This window comes from Trichechus manatus, unplaced genomic scaffold, assembly GCF_000243295.1.
Source record: "Trichechus manatus latirostris isolate Lorelei unplaced genomic scaffold, TriManLat1.0 scaffold00254, whole genome shotgun sequence".
NCBI classification, from domain to species: domain Eukaryota; kingdom Metazoa; phylum Chordata; class Mammalia; order Sirenia; family Trichechidae; genus Trichechus; species Trichechus manatus.
In genome coordinates, this window is record NW_004444190.1 from 1,743,225 (window position 1) to 1,760,478 (window position 17,254).

The 17,254-nt window shown below is 37.4% G+C and overlaps 2 protein-coding genes across 7 annotated transcripts in view; one reads left to right on the top strand and one right to left on the bottom strand.

Annotated features, from left to right (window-relative positions):
- Positions 1 to 347, bottom strand: part of TRAPPC11 (trafficking protein particle complex subunit 11) — a 57,760-nt gene extending 57,413 nt beyond the window's left edge. The window contains exon 1 of the mRNA XM_004389672.2: positions 222 to 347. The gene's annotated coding sequence lies outside the window, so the exon portion shown is untranslated. The remainder of the gene's footprint in view (positions 1 to 221) is intronic.
- Positions 348 to 578: 231 nt separating this feature from the next.
- Positions 579 to 16,885, top strand: RWDD4 (RWD domain containing 4). 6 transcript variants are annotated; one of them, XM_023724680.1, is made up of 9 exons: positions 583 to 827; positions 3,424 to 3,504; positions 6,670 to 6,779; positions 6,861 to 7,008; positions 8,906 to 9,023; positions 11,649 to 11,698; positions 11,835 to 11,837; positions 15,035 to 15,108; positions 15,376 to 16,885. In XM_023724680.1, exons 1-8 carry the CDS (start codon positions 804 to 806, stop codon positions 15,065 to 15,067), a joined length of 567 nt encoding a protein of 188 aa, XP_023580448.1. In that variant the 5' UTR covers positions 583 to 803; the 3' UTR covers positions 15,068 to 15,108; positions 15,376 to 16,885. The 6 variants fall into 6 exon arrangements, with proteins under 6 accessions (XP_023580450.1, XP_023580449.1, XP_023580448.1 ...); XM_023724682.1 differs by lacking the exon at positions 11,835 to 11,837 and having other exon boundaries at positions 579 to 827; XM_004389673.2 differs by having other exon boundaries at positions 15,035 to 16,885.
- Positions 16,886 to 17,254: the final 369 nt, after the last annotated feature.

The following is a 17,254-nucleotide window of genomic DNA, read 5'->3' on the forward strand; positions in this document are numbered from 1 at the left end:
AACGATAAAAAAGGACACCATCTTCCTCCTTCCCTCCCGCCTTAAACTTGGGAGGCCCCCGAAATAGCTGCATCCTTTCTTTGGGAGCTGAAAGAGAAATGCTCGCATTGCACCCGTGGGCGCCGGAGGAAAACGCAGGCCCCCAAACCAGGACTGTTAAAAACTAGCTCTCTCCCTCGCGGCCTCGCCTGGCCCGGCAGCTTCTCCAGGCCCAGACTCACTCAGGACGCACGCCCCGGGCTCGCTGCAGCGTGACCGGTCGCCACCAACCAGGAGAAGACGAGGGAAGTCAGGCAACAGTGTCCCAGAACCGCGCCGGTCTCTACCGCTGCGTACCCAGATTCTGCTCCACTTCCCCATTCCCACCTCCGCTGGCACCGGAAGCACTTTCCGGACTTGAGTGACAGCGCTCTATACCAATCGTTGTCTCCGAACTTTACGCAGCTCCACAAAGCGTAGGTAGGACGTTCTGTTTCCTAGTGGAGAAGGATTTGGGGCGGGGAGAGAAGGAACCAATAGGAGAAGCGAGGAGACGGATTCGCTGCCGTTACCGCCCCGCTGCCTCCCCCAGACACTTGGACGCCCTTTCTGCGGCGACTCCGGCTCCCCGCCCACAGGCACCTGCCCGCTGCTTGGCTTTGCCTGGGGGCCGGGGGCGCGCGTGACTTCTGTCTGCGGGTGTGGAGGGTGTGTCCGCAGCCGAGGCTGCGAAGGGGGACGTCAGGGTCTCGGGGCTACTGCCCGTGCTTTCTCTTAGTCGTCGCAAACGCTGTCCGTCTGGGAGACGCCCCGTGGCCAGCGTGATGAGTGCCAACGAGGACCAGGAGGTGAGTCCCCCGGGCTGGACACCCATTTTCCCTCGTGTCCGCGGCGCCCCGGCCCCGGGGGAGGGCAGCTGACCCTCCCGAGGCACTGGCGAGACCCGGCGTCCGGACAGGTGTCTGCGCACGTGCCCTACGCCCGTACACCGGCGGAGCCTGGCTGTGCTGGCCTGCGAGGAGAGGCCAAGCATGTCTGAATCGGTAGGCGTCCGCTTCTGCCGCCCCTCACCACCCCCTACCCCCATTTTTCATTTTTGCAAACCCCTGAGTCGCTTCAGGTCCTTAATAACAAGGGTAAGTGTCCTTGGTACACGTCCCGCGTACACTTGGTTCATCTTAAATCCTATGTGTACCTAGCGGTTGTGTACTGAGTTACGTGGATTTGGAACCCGATCACCTTTAAATTTTGAAGTCTTTTGGCTGGTAGAGAAAGCCAAAACCGTTGCCATCGGATCGATTCCGACTGATTGCGACCTTATAGGACAGAGTAGAACTGCCCCATAGGATTTCCCGGGAGCAGTTGGTGGATTCGAACTGCCGACCTTTTGGTTAGCAGCAGACCTCTCAACCACTGCGCCACCAGGACTGGTAGAGAGAGTACCCTTACGTTTCTGGTGGAGGAAAATAATGACCCTGGTGCCTCTGGTTTCTGTTCATATTGTTTGGTGGAAATAATTTATCCATCTGATAGTTGTCCATTGGACCAGAAGTCTATTTTGAGCACACGTATACCCCCTGAATTGTATGGTTTGTGCTGTTATTTTCCTGTGAAATGCCACTTTGAAATCAAATCAAGTAAGAGTTGCAGGGTATGCTACAGGTCATTTGTAGGAGTACCTACTAATTTTGTAACTGTACAGGTGAGGAAAAGTGACTACAGAGGCAAAAGTGACTTGCCCCATGGCTGCACAGTGAGTATACGGTAGAATCAGGACTAGAACTCCGGTCTCCTAAGTAAGTGGTAGTTGTTCACCGTTCATTGAGAATATATTGCTTGAAGGTTAGTACTTTTACATGATAGACTTAATAAAATCTCTGGATCGGAAGTTAGTTTTAAAGGACCCAAAGTCCAACAAGCTAGTTGATATCTGAGTCCCTTCTAAAATGTTTTTCTTTTTTTTAAATTCTTACCAGGTGAGTTTCTTAGCCAACGCTAGCAGTTCTGGCTCCCTGGGAATCCTAGGGCATATAGAGTGATGTTTCCCAAAGTATATAACCTGTGGGCCCTGAATTAGATCCACTTGGGTGGTTATTAGAAAAACATATCTGCACTGCACTCCAAACCCACTGAATCAAAATTTCTGTAGTGGGGCCCAGAGATTTCCATTTTCACAAGAAAATTTCATTCCACATGAGCATCAGATCATTGAAGACAACTTCCCTACTCAGTTTTCCATACCTCTCCTTAGGCTAAATAGTTCTTTTTAGCTTTTCTTCTTAGATGCATTGTTTTTAGTTTCACTGTTTTGGGATTGTGTCTGTGGATAGGTTCTAAGTTTATTTATATCCTGTTTCAAAACTGGCATCACACTGTGTCCGGCAGTTAGATTTACCGTTTAAGTGTTTTATACACACGCTGCTGCAATGTACTAGGTCTTTCGTCCTCTACTTGTATGTTTAGGTATCTGAATACGATTTCTTCCACTTCACCTGTTTAAATTTCATCTTGTTAGATGTTTATCAAGCACCTTTTGGATTTTTATTCTGCCACCACCAGTGTGATTCATTATCCCATCAAATTGTCATCCACAAATTGATAAGCTTACCTTCAATTTTTTTTCCTGTCCAAATTGTTAATTAAAAGGTAGAAAGGATTAAGGATAGAAGGACTAGCCCTACCTTTTGGATTTGTTACAATCTACTATTCTTGAATGCAGTTTGAATTCCTTTTTTTACTTCTGCAGAGGTAGCAAGAGAAGCCCCATGGAGCCTTGCTGAAATCCAGACAGACAGTTTTGTACTTTTTCCTAATGTATCAGTCAAGTTACCCTTTCTAAGAAGGGCATGGATTGTTTAGATATGTTTTATTTTCTATGCTTAGGGAACCTTGTTTTCCAAGGTCTTAGGGATTACTCCTTACTCTCCCAGGTGCTAACAAACCATTTCTTTAATAATCCATTCTAAACTTTGTTCATGTGGGTGAAGCTCATCCATCTGTAATTTGTAGAATTTATGACATACATCTTTTTGAAAACTAAGGTATTTGTTCAAGCATAGTCTTCCTTTGCTTCTTTTCTCAGTGATTCTTCAGAGATCACAAGCAGTGATTGAGACTTCTCATTTGTAAGCCCAGAAAGTTCTAAGAAATACTTCCAGGCAAGGATTACTAGTTACGTTTTCTCTTGCAATCCTTTCTCCCATCTTGGGTTCACCCTTGTCAACCTCTTTCTATCATTTATTAAAGTTCTCTTTATTATCCTTAAGTGTTTTTTCAAGATTCGATCATTCTGTGAGAAGGATTTCAAATGTTCCCTCACAATAATGGGAAATTAAATTAGCTAAGTTTGACATAGTTGACTGGGCTTGAATCAGAAACTGAAGACCCTTAATTTATGATCTGTGTATACTACTAAACCAAATTCATTTGATTCATTTCTTTCAGATGGAACTAGAAGCATTACGTTCTATTTACGAAGGAGATGAAAGTTTCCGAGAATTAAGTCCAGTTTCATTTCAATACAGGGTAAGACATGGCATGCATAGGAGTAACTACTACTTTGCTAGAAAAAAACCAAAGGTTGCTAAAAATGGTGATTTTGCTTGTTAAATCTAGTGGGTTATTTTAAACTTATGTGTTTGGATTTTCAGACACATTTAAATGAAAACCCATCACCCTGACATCAATTATTTTTAACTTTTAAAAGGTTAGTTCAGAAACTTAAAAATAAAAAGATAAACTTGTTTTTATTTTAACAGAATTATAAAATGTTAGAAATGGAAGAAACATGGTTTTATCTTCTTAAAGATAACTTCTCTCAGTCATAGCTTTCTGTGTAATGTGGTCCCAAGTTCCCACAGCTCATATTGACATATATTAGGATTAAAATACAGTTTGGGTATTCTAACTCCATTATTCTTTTTACTACCCTATGATATGCTCAAGAAAAGTTGATATTTTCTTCATTCTGTATTCAAAATTTAAGAAGAAATATGTGAAATACAGATTTTTCTTAAAAATGGAATTGCTAATCAATTTGTCTTGAACATACAACAGTACGAGTATTTTATAAGTAAATTACGTAAATCATTTATCCAAATGATTATAAGTAGTGGTGGAATGGGGAAGTTTTTTGGTAAAAGACTGGTTATCGTTAACATCACCATTTAAAATAAATTGTATAACAAATGATTCTTTGCACGATTATTATAAACTGTCACAATAAATAAATTTACAATTATTTTCTTTGGATACTCTTCTCTCTACTCACCTCTTCTCAATTCCTCTTGAACTCAATAATCCTTATACTATCCCCGTGGATATAACAATGAAGGGAATTCTAATGACCCAAGTTAAAGATGGGAGTTAACGCTAAGGTCCTTCTATTTGAAAGCAACTGCCTCAGACTTTCCCAATGACTGCCACCCTTCCCTTAGCTGATGGGAAGTTGAGAATTCTGCCATACGTACCTTCCTGAATGTCTACGTTAACAATAGAGCACAGTATACAGAATGCTCTAGCACACGTGTGTGTCCTATAGGATGGACACTCTGATGTGACCCTCGGGTGGATTTAAGAGGACTGAACTTAGGAGACAGTGTGTTGAGAGCCACAGGGCCTAGGGTACAGTTCTGACTATGTCCTAGGCAGACCCCTCATTTCTTGTGCAGAATAGCTAGCCTTCTAAATGATTTCCCCGTATTCAGTTCTTTCTTCAGCTTCCCCCTACACTCCACCATTGGTCATCCTATAGACTGCTGGCCAATTCTGTAAAACACATAAGTAGTCATCTCATTCCCCTGTTTGAAAAGGTTTCTCCATGGTTTCCTCTTGTCTATAGAATGAGGGCTAGATTCCTTAGCTTGACACTCAAGGCCCTTCTCTTTGATTCTAACTGCCTCTCCAAACTTTCCCAACCACTGCCACCTGTTAGTCACAGCAGATTATTTCTCTTATTTTTTATTACACTGTGTGTCTTTGGATACATTGTTCATTCTTTCTCTCACTTTCATCCATCATTCATCCTACTTCTCCTTTAAGGCCTAACTCATTTCTCCCCTGTGATGTATTTAGGCCATATCTCCTCTCTCTAGGGAATCCCTGGTTGCTCAGTGGTTAAAGCACTCGGCTGCTAACCAGATGATCAGTAGTTCGAACTAGCTGCTCCATGGGAGAAAGATGTGGCAGTTTGCCCTACGGGACAGTTCTGCTCTGTCCTGTAGGGTCACTATGAGTTGGAATTGACACCATAGCAGCAGGTTCTCCTCTCTCTCTAAATCATTCACCATTTCTTCATACTTTGTTCTGTCACTTTTGAACAATCAATCATGCTGCGTTTTAGTGAGTCCTCTAAATGTCTGGCTCCCTGGAGGGCAAGAACCGTCTTGTCTATCCCAGGGCCTAGCACAGTGGGGCACACGTGGCAGTTTGTTCCTAGGTGTACCTTGAGTAATGACTTAGTGATTACATAAAGCAAGGGAGTGGACTATTTTTGTCATAAATCCATTTAAAAAAAAAAAAGGCCTGGGGACTGTTAAAAAGAGAATAAAGGGGCACGACAGCCAAATGGAATCCATAATCCTTCATTGGATTGTAATTGGAGTTCTATTAAAGGATACTTTAGATATGATTGGGGGGCTTTTAACGTGGATTGTATATTAGATAATGTTTTTGTATCAATGTTGAATTTCTTGGGTGAGATAATGGTAGTGTGCTTATAAAGGAGAATGTCCTTATTAGGAGATACTTAACCCCCAAATGTTTGAGCACGTATCATGATGTCTGCAATTTACTTTCATATGGTTCAACAGATACCAAAGGAAAAAATCATACATATAAAAGGGTAGGGTGGGGGTAGAGGGAGATGCTGTGGTAGAAACGGAAAGAGAAAGATAAGGTAAATGGGGCAAAAAGATAACATTTGGTGAATAAGGTAAATGCCAACGAGTATTCATTGCTGTTTCAATTTTTATTTAAGGTTAAAATTTTTCCAAATTAAAAAGTTGAGGAAGAGAAGAAACAAAAGATCTTTAAATTATTTAGGTGTTTACTATCCAACCTGTGATATCCCTTTTTCTTATCTCTTTGCTTTTTCGTTTTTCACTTCTAAATTTTACATTTTATTTTTTGATCTCTTGAGATTGTGCTAATGCATATCAGTTTGCTTCCTCTTATTATCTCTTCTTATGGATTAACAATTGAAATTTAATAATCTTTGTACCATCTCTATGGATATAACAGTCAAGGACTTTTAATGACCCAAGTTAAAGATGGAGTTAAGTCTAAGGCCCTTCTATTTGAAAGCTCCTCAGACTTCCCCATGTTCCTGAGTTACTATTTTTGTCCATTCTTTTCTTGTCCCCCACACTTGATATATTATCTTCATTCTCAAAAAAGTGTGGTCAAACAAACAAAAAAGGTGGAAAAGCTTCTGGAGGTTGGAGAGATGGGCCACGGGCATGAACTAGACCTATTAAGACAGACTAGGTATAAATTAAAAGTCAGAGTGTCTTTATACTCCCCTCATCCCCTGCCCATTCACTCAGTCTTAGCCTGTACCCTGAACTTTTCAAAATATTACATTTCTGATCTACAAACAAGCACTGGAAGGAGTTCATCATTTTAAAGATCATAGTTTGGTGCTCTGTCTCTGTGTCACTTTTTACAGCCTAAGATTTCCCTTTTCTTCAGATAGGTGAAAATGGTGATCCCAAAGCCTTCTTAATAGAGATTTCCTGGACAGAAACATATCCTCAGACACCTCCGATTATATCTATGAACGCTTTTTTTAACAATACCATGTGAGTAGTATTTCATTTTCATTGTTTTTGTTTTACTCTCCCTTTTACCTTCTTCTTAGCACTATTTGTTGTGTGTTGTAGATCATCAGCTGTAAAGCAGAGTATATTAGCCAAGTTACAGGAAGCAGTTGAAGTTAATCTTGGAACTGCTATGACCTATACATTATTTGAATATGCCAAGGACAATAAGGAACGGTTCATGGAGAATCACCATCCCATTAATTCTACAGTGAGTATATCATTATTTTTTGCAAGGTTTTTTGGTTTTGCTCTGCTAGTAATTAATTTTTGCTAGCTATTAATGTTTAAAAATTGGAAGGGAACTTTGTGTTAGATTTAACATGACAGTTACATCTGAGTTAAATCAGAACAATGAACTTTGGATTTCTTAGGTTCTATTTCATTTAGGAAATGAAATTATATTCTATAGACTACTTAATGGGTCTGTCAAAACTGAGACCTTACAGGACCTAGCTTTTTTTTTTTTTTTTTTTTTTTTGATATTTCTTAAGTTTGTTTATTTTTTAAATTTTTTTATTGTTGTAGTTTAAATGAAGTTTACATTTCAAGTTAGTCTCCCATACAAAAATTTATACATACATTGTTAGGTGACCCTGATTGCTCTGCCCATACTGTGACAGCACGCTCCTCCTTTCCACCCCTGATTCACCATGTCCATTCAGCCAGCTCCTAACCCTCTCTGCCTTCCTGTCTCACCTCCAGACAGAAGCCACCCATTTGGTCTCTTGTATCTGCTTGAGCTAAGAGGCACACTCTTCACAAGTATCACTTTATGTCCCACAGTCCAGTCCAATCCCTGTCTGAAGAGTTGGCCTTGGAAATTGTTTCAGTTCTGGGCCGATAGAGAATCTGGGGGCCATGCTTTCTGGGGTTCCTCCAGTCTCAGACCATTAATTCTGGTCTTCTTACTGGAATTTGAGTTCTGCACCCCACCTTTTCTCCTGCTCTATCAGGGGCTCTCTGTTGTGTTCCCTGTCAGGGCAGTCATTGGTGGTAGCCAGGCACCAGGACCTAGTATTTTTGTATTTACTTAATCTCTTTATAAAGCTTATATAGTTGAAGATTTCTTAGGTAGTTCTAAAATGTGCATGAAATTGCTTTCTCCATGAGGTTTATTTCATTGTAAATTGTCTTGCCACAGTTCAATTTGAAGGTATTGCAACTTAAGGAGACTTTATTGAATAGAAAAAGATAATAATAATTGCTTTATTTATAGAGTGGTTTTAGGAGATAGTCGATTTTTATGACTTTAAGCATCTTTGCACCAAGTCATGATCTAACAGATCAGTGTTAATTTAGTTTTGTCTTGTGAACCAGACTGTAAGCTTTTTGACAGCAAAGACCATGTCTTCTACTTGAGTGGCTCTGGCTTCCATGTTTCCAACAAGACACAGAAGAAGAACATAGGACACAGAAAAAGAGGCCACTGAAGGAGCAGTGGAGGGTAATAGTTAAAACCATGAACTCTGGGTCAGATCAATGGGGTTCAAACTCACTGTACCACTTACTGATTGTGTGACATTGGGCAACATTTTTATCTCCATATGCTCAGTTTTCTCATCTGTAAAATGGGAATTATGATATTATCTACTTTATAAGATTGTACTAAGAATCAAGTGAGTAACATATGTAAGACATTAAAGACAATGTTTGGCACCTAGTAAGAATTTTAAATTTTGGCTATCGTGAACACTGGCTATATGATCTCAAATGTTTTAAAGATTTTTTTTTCATTTCCCCAGGGAACCAGGATGTTCTAGGCAGGCACATTTGATTTTTCTGAAGACATGTTTAGATTTCCAAATGACAGCAAATTAACTGAATTGTAAAACTACTTTGGAACCTCAGAGCCTCAGTATAATGCTGATATCAGAACTTGCATCCCAGGGACCTGGTTATAACAATTGCAGTTATATCCTACATTGTGAACTTTTACAAGAGTGAAACCAACAATGTGCTAAGGTCACCTTATTTTATAAATGAGTAATAATAACATAGTACTTCAGAAATCTAAAAATTATCAGCCTATTTCAGGAAATAGCTATATTTAGCGTAATTCAATAAATGTTGTGTCGTAAGTCTAAAAAATGTGAATTTTTTTCTAGACATCCATAAGCAATATCATCTCAGTTGAAACTCCTAATATAGGCCCATCAAGTAAGAAAAAAGACAAAAAAGAGCAACTTTCAAAAGCCCAGAAACGTAAGCTTGCAGATAAAACAGGTTTGTTTTATTTTTTTTATTTTACAACATAGATAAATAGGTTGCTATTTACTGTGATGTAAGTGCTTAATTAGGAGCCGTGGTGGCACAATGGTTAAATGCTTGGTTACTAACTCAAAGGTCTGCCGTTTGAACCCAACAGCTGCTCCACCGGCCCCTCCAGGGGAAAAAAAACCTGGCAACCTGCTCTCATAAGGATTATAGCCTAGGAAACCCTATGAGACAGTTTTACCGTGCCATATAGGGTCACTGTGAGTCGGAATCAACTTGATGGCACACAACAACAGATGCTTATTAAATATATTTTGATTTAGAAGATGAAGTCTCCATTCTTGGAACATTTGGGTCAGACACAGCCTTGAGTTACAGATGTATATTGAAAATACTTAAACTACTACTTCATTACAAGAGATAGCCATTTGAGAAGAAGGTAACACAGTGCTATAAAAATGAGTTTGAGATTGAGGAACATTAGAAAAGTGTACAAAAATTTCTTTGTCTTACTTTTATGTTCTGTATGGGATTTTCCTATTTGTTTACCTCTATGGCAGATGTGTGTTAATGAAAAGTTTTTGAAATATAGCCTTCATCTGAGATGAATTCTGGTATACTATTAGATCTTAGCACAATAAATAATGGAATGTTTTCTTCTGTAGTTTACTTATTTATGCAACAATAAGATTTAAAAATAAAATTATTATGTGTCCTAAACCGAAAAACAAACAAACAAACCCATTGCCATCTACTGGATGCCGACTCATAGCGACCCTATAGGACAGAGGAGAACTGCCCCATAGGGTTTCCAAGGAGCGGCTGGTGGATTCAAACTGCCAACCTTTTGATTAGCAGCCGAGCTCTTAATCACTGCATCACCAAGGGCCCTGCATATGTTCTAAACCAGAGTCTTTTGTTTGGACCATTCGAAGAGTATTATTAACCCTAGCTCACATCAATAATAATGTTTGATCCTTTACTTTACTTAACCTGAGAATTTGAAAATTGATAGCAGTCTGTAAATTTTTTCCCAGTCAGGGAAAATGAGGACACTGTCATATGTAAGTACACATATATATACGTATGTGCAAGTTTGTCTAGGTACACTTAGTTGTGTATGTGTGTGTTACTGGTGTAAAGCTACAAGCTGCCCTTTACTGGGAAGAACTGACCCTTTTACTTTAGGGAAGAAGGTTAAAGTGCCTTTTCTTTTATAAGGTAGTGTTTTAATTGTTTATGTTTTGTTTAATATGATTGTGACAGAGTAGAAGGATAACAACCCTGTGTTGTCGCTAAAATACATTTTTGAAATTGTAGTGGTTTGTGAAATAGAAAATCTAGGAATCCATTATACGAAATGTAAAAGCAGTGTTAAAGCATAAACAATTAAAACAGTAAATTTTTAACCATTATTCAGTCTGTTTTCTAGAATTTTGATTAATATCTTTTTAGAATGTTTTAGTATCTATGTCTGGACTTAAAGTTGAAACTAAACATTTTCTTAATATTGCCTACTTAGTTACCTGTTGTTTTTATGTAGTTACATAATGCCCTGTGATCATTCCTTTTCATTAATATCTCCATATCTCCATCTCCTTGATAGTGCCCACCTAAGTCATTAACTTTCTATAATTAAGATATAGGAGTTTGTAATAACTTGGAGCTTTAATTCTAAATGAAACTTTAATGGGACAGGCATGGCGCTATGGGTAAATGTTTTAGTTACCAAAATTGATGATCTGCCCTCATGCCCCTCATAACTAGTAACCAGTAGGATAAGATTCTTGCATAAAGGAGAAAAGAACCATTAGCATCTCAAATTGAGTTCCAGTAACATTGCTTCTCTCCTGTAAGAATCATGGGGAAAATGAACATACATCAAGCATAAAGGAAATGAAGCCATTTTAAATGGAAGGATTTTAAGTTATTTATTAAACTATTCTTTAGATTTGAATATTCTATTAAAAGAGTGAAAGTACCTTCTAAACTGTAAATGCTTATATAAAAGGTTGAACTTGTTTTCAGGCACTTCCAGTGATTAAAGCCCTTTTTAAAGAATGTTAGATTATGCCTCTATGAGGCCCTGGGTCCGAGGCCTGGCACCTCCACCAAAAAAGAAAAAGAATGCTAGATTAAACAATGACTATTTGTCAGAGCACAATAAGAATAAGTTCACTCCTCTTAGTCTTGAAGCCAAACATTTGTCTATAAAACCTCCTGTTTTGAGTCTAGTTTCTTGATGTGAACTGCAAACTCATGAAATAGTAAACTGACAGTTTCTTAATAACCAGTGACTTTATAAAGCAATAAAACTGTGTAACACATGCAACTAATTAATTAATTAGCTCTTCTTCCCTGACGTTACCAACCACCTCCGTATTTTTCCTTGATACCGGGTTTTGTCTTGAATGGAAATAGGGTAAATGTAAAATGAAATACATTGCAAATATCCCCAGAATAGTGCTTTCAATTCATGATGATGATAAATTTTTCCAGCTTAGTAATGTGTGGTTTAAATTTTTGTCTATTTATTGCGTAGAATAGTAAATACAAACTTATTTATTAGAATATTAATTTAAAACTAGCTGATTGGTTGTAGAAATAAAGTTACTATTTTTTTTAATCCTCTAGATCACAAAGGGGAACTTCCTCGAGGCTGGAACTGGGTTGATGTGGTGAAGGTATATGGTGTTTATACTCTTGTCTTCAAAAAATTGTTATTATTCTCATCAAGTAATGAAATGTATATCTTCCCTTTTTTCCCCCTCCACAATCTTTGGATTTTACTGGGATGTTTTTTTCCTTCTTTATATTCAGCATGTAAGTATTTTTTTAAATATTCTTTACTTTGTTGTCTTCCCTATGCCCTCAATTTTAGATTTTTTTTTTAAAACTAATGAATAATTTGTACAAGTAATATATAATTAAAGTACTGCTCTTTCTGTAGATACATCTTAAGAATGGACATGCCTAAATATAACTAATTAGTGATAACATGGAAAATGAGGAAAACTAGGCATGGAGAGGAATGTTTCGATTTAAAAGAAACATTATATGATAATATAAGAAACATTATATCTAATAAAAAGAAATTATTATTATTATTATTTTTTTTTAAGGGCAGACTCCAGATAAAGCTGCCCATCATTGCAAGAAAGATGTCTTCTTGTTGTTGTTTAAAATTGTTTACTTTCCATTTTGGATTTTTTGCTATTTTCTCTCAATATCTTTCTTGCATTTTTTGTGATTTAAAATGTATGAACTGATACTTAGCACAGTAAGTTAATTCTCTCTACAGGACATCCTAAAATACGCTGTGTGTGCTGGTTAGTGCTACAGGTGCTGTGAGAAGTGATTATTATGATCTGAGAGCAGTTAAAGATTAAGATTTTAGGGAGAACACACAAATATGGTAATTTGCAAGCAGTGTATTGCTGACGTTTATTTTAAAGTCAACTGTTTGGGCTGTGGAATGCATTTTCTATAGAAACTGTTTAAAATAATCTTTGTGCTTCTAGAATCTAGTACTAAAATATTGCCTGGCAGCAGTTAGTCATGAGCCACAACTGGAATAAAGAAACACAGTATTTCTCCCTTTCCTGGGCAAGAGGTTGACCCTGTACAAATGTTGTGTTAGCAAAGCTCATTCACCTATGCCCCTCTCTACTAATGCTTGGTGGATGCTTCATGTTGTCCCAGGTGTCCCTTAAGTAGCTCTCTAGCTAAGTCTGTTCTCTCCTTGAAATGCTGTGGGCTCCATGCTTAGGGGCCACTGAACTTCTGTTAAAGGTGAGGGGAAAATTTGGAAACAGATATTGTTAATGGTTGAACGACATAATAAACAATAACTAGTGTCACTGAATTGCGCATGTGAAGAATGTTGAAAAGGCAAATGATTTATTATGTATATATCTGCAACAATTTCAAAAAAAAAAAAAAACTGCTGTGGGTTCCAGAATGAGCTATTTACTTACTCAGAATGCCTCTTAGTGCAGCAGATCTCAGCTGAAAGTGAGAAGAGAAGTAATCTAATTGATCTAAAGGTGATAGTGCTCCTTTTTCCCTAGCTTTAGAATTTTTTTTTTTAAACGAGAGTCCCTGTTAATATAAATTAGACTTTCAAACTGTTAAAGGTAAAATTTAAATATCCAGTCATCTTATAGAGATAGGAGAGGATATTTTATTTTACTGTACTTTAGGTGAAGGTTTACAGAGCAAATAGTTTCTCATTAAACAGTATGCATATTGCTTTATGACATTGGTTAACAATCCCACGACACGTCAACACTCTCCCTTCTTGCCTTGGGTTCCCTATTACCAGCTTTCCTGTCCCCTCCTGCCTTCTAGTCCTTGTCCCTGGGCTGTTGTGCCCCATTAGTCTCGTTTTGTTTTATGGGCCTGTCTAATCTTTGGCTGAAGGGTGAACCTTGGGAGTGACTTCATTACTGAGCTAAAAGGATGTCCGGGGGCCATAATCTGGGGGTTTCTCCAGCCTCTGACAGACCAGTAAGTCTGGTCTTTTTTTTGTGAGTTAGAATTTTGTTCTACAGTTTAGGAGAGGATATTTTGAAGAAGGACATGATGTGGTCTCAAAATCTATTACCTTAAGCCATTTTAACCAAAGTGTAGTGTGTGGAACCCTGGGAGGTCCCTGAGACACTCTCAGGGGGTCTGCAAGGTCAGAACTGTTTTCATTAGAGCACTGAGATCTCATTTACCTTTTTTACTCATTTTTCCATGAGTGTACAGTGGCATTTTCCGGAGGCTGCATGACGTGATGATGTCATCACTAATATTCTATGCAACGCTGACAGAACGTGTGCTTTTGTATATTCTGTTTTTCAGAATTTTCTAAGGTTGTAGGTTTAGGATCTAAGTATGTGCATTTTTAATATGGGCTGAGTTTGTTCTCAGTACTTCTACTGTGTTCTTGTTAGCTGTCATACATTATACTAGCTATACTATAGAAGCAGATTTGTGAGAATCCAGCTGTCTTTTATTGAGTTAGATAACAAAGAGATTTGCAAAAATGTAACACAACGCCACTCTTCGTGCTTAAGATTTTATTTCTTTGTTTTAGAAAATGTGATTACTTGTTCATTAAAAAAAAAATTCCGAGGTATAATGGTTTTATTATTTATTTTGAAATGAATTTAATTTCTTAGTTTTAATTTCAAATGCAGTAGGTATAACCCACATAAACAAAAGTTTCCTGTGGTCTTGAGTTTTTAAGGGTATGAGGAGTCCTGGGGCCAAAATCTGTGAGAACTGCTATGCTACCCTTAGCAGTTTCTGCTTCTCACAGCTGCCCACATTCTTTGGAGATATTGGGGTTGTTGGGTACAGTAGAGATTTATCTTAGTCTTTATTCTGGTCAGAATTGCCTTTGTGAATTTTATCTGGCCACCACCCCAAAATGTGTCAACTCCTGCTCTAGATTCTTAATCAGGAAAGTTGTAATTTAAGATTAGCACACTTTCAAAACTGTGTTTTAAGCATTTGTTGTTGTTCATTTTGTAAATGCCACCTTCTATTTGTATATTCTTGATTCCAGTTTATTTCTTAGAAATCTTAAAGGGATTTCCCCCCCCCCCCTTATTCTGTTGAGGTCACATTTTTAAAGATTCCTGTTTGAAATAGTTGAGCCTAGAGTTGAAAAGTAGCTACATGTGGTAAAAGCGATGTTGTTTGGTGCCGTCAAGTCGATTCCAACTCATAGCAACCCCATGTGACAGAGTAGAATTGCCCCATATAGTTTCCTTGGCTATAATCTTTACGGAAGCAGATTACCAGGTCCTTCTCCTGCAGAACCACTGGGTGGGTTTGAGCCACCAACCTTTCAGTTAGCAGCTGAGCACTTAAGTATTGTGCCACCAGGGCTCCTTGGTAAAAGCTATAGATAGTTTAAGTTATTTGAATCTTGCTGCCTGTTGTTCTATTAACTATAAAACAGTTTTGATATTAAGTGGAAATAATTAAATAATAGCTTAAACTTGTTGAATTTTTTCTTTTTATAGTTAAGCAAAACTGGATCTAAAGATGATGAATAACACTTGGAATTTGAGACAAGGAGAGAGCATCCTTTAAAAAAGTAAATGGGGTTCAAAATATTTCATTACTTTTTTCTGGTATTGAGGTGGCTTTTTATAAAACACTTTTTTGTATGTTTCTTACATTAAAAATGTCATAAGCTAAAAGTTCATGAAGAGATATGGTTGTATTATCTTCACAAACTTGCCTTAATCAAAGGTGAAAATGTTACTGTTTAGTATACTTTGCAAAGGCCGTCTAGCATTGTAAATGGACAAATACGGGGAATAGTATATAATCAGTATTAATTTATATGATCTTATTATAGTGGATGGTGATAAAGGAGTCTGAAGCCCTTTTCAAACCCTCATCCCAGTGGAGCAGAATAACTGAGTGAACTATTCTTTGGCAGCATGATCCATATTGATAGCCTTCTTATCTTAAATAAAGTCTTGATTTCTTCTTTCTCTTAATTACTGAAGCATAAATTGCTTCAAAGAAATTTAAATACCAGTATTTGGGCTTTATACATATATACTCTTTGTAGTTCCTTTTTATTTTTTGAGGGTGAACTTCTTCTCTTTAATAAATGAATATCTGTTTATGCTTTTCTGTTGGTTTCGGTCAAGATATATAATCATGAGAGCTTTCAATGGTATGTGGAATAGGAGAATATATTTAAAAAAAAAAAAACCTGCCAAATACATTAGAAAGCATTTTAAATAGAAGTGCTGACTCTTATTTGAAACATTTCTCTTTACTGCATATACCATGATGGAGTAAAAGATGCCTTAATATTTAATTTTTTTATTGTTGGAAACAATGATTTTAATAAATTCCTATTTATTGGCTATTGTTTGTTCTTAGCCGTTTGATAATTGAGGTCTTCTAAATGGTTTAAGATAAAACACATTCAAGTTTTGTTTCTTTTCAGAGTGTCTTTTCAAGTACACAAACATATTTCTCAACCTGAGCATCTTTGTCATAATAGACATAAAGTCTTTCAAATGCTGAACTGTAGTACATGCTTGATTTTTAAAAATAATTAATAAACTATTGATGTAGTTTTAATGTATCAGGAAAAGTCATTGATGTTTGTGTGCAGTGTATACAGTGTTTCTGTATATATCTCTCAGCTTTAAAAACACTTACAATTAATGTTGTGGTATCAGGAAGGGTAAAAATGTTCCTCAGTTTATACCTGTGAAGCTTGGATCTGACTGTTTAAAGAATGATTGATTTCTAAGGAAGTTACCTTAGCATAAGAGATTTTTGAGTTGTATGCATGGTTTTTACTGGATTAATAACATTGGCTTCAGTTAAATCTTTGTAATTATAAAGTAAGTATAATAACAGTGAAGGAATTTAATATCATTTGCAGAAGCTGAATCACATTTTATTTCTTGAATTAATATGATAGAAATATTAAAATTCAGGACCACTGGAATATGCCAACTTTTGTTTTGGAGTTGTGTGTTTGTAATGTTTTTGTTGTTGTGTGGATTTGTTTGCTATTTTGTTTTCTAAAGAAACCAAAACTGCTAGATCTGCTAGTGAAGATTCTGGAATTGTTTAGACTTAGTGTGGTTCATCGATTACAAAGAATGCTAGTTAAATGCTGATGAACTAGTTTTACTCTTTTTATGTGATGTATAGAAATTTCTGGGGTTGGTGGTGGGCAGTGGTGCCTCTCGTTACCTTATGTAAAACACTTGAACGTTCTCATCAATATTACCATCATCTGTTTAACACGCCCCGAATATTTTCTCAGAGTCTGTTTATTCAAAATTGTGTGGAATGACAAAATTAATAAGCAATAAACTCAGAATTGCACACAATAATTTTTCCACGTTTTATTTCAAATCACTTGATAGATAATCTTTGATTATATAAATTTGCATAGCCTTATGGTGTGAGATATAGAAACTATTAACTAGACAATATTAAAATTGTTGGATTAACAACTTTTTTTAGTAGGCTGACAAGAAGGTAAGGAATACTCAGAGACTAAAAAATTAAGTAAAAGCTGGAACCTTAAGGTTAGGGACAGCTTTAGTTTTCACAGTTCGTGGGACCCAGAAGACAGAAGATGAAGTCCAGGACTAGCCCAGGTTAGAGTCTCATGCATTACACATTCACACACACATAAGACACATGATGATGAACTTTAGTTCTGGATGGAGTGTACAAATACACTTCTCTGACGC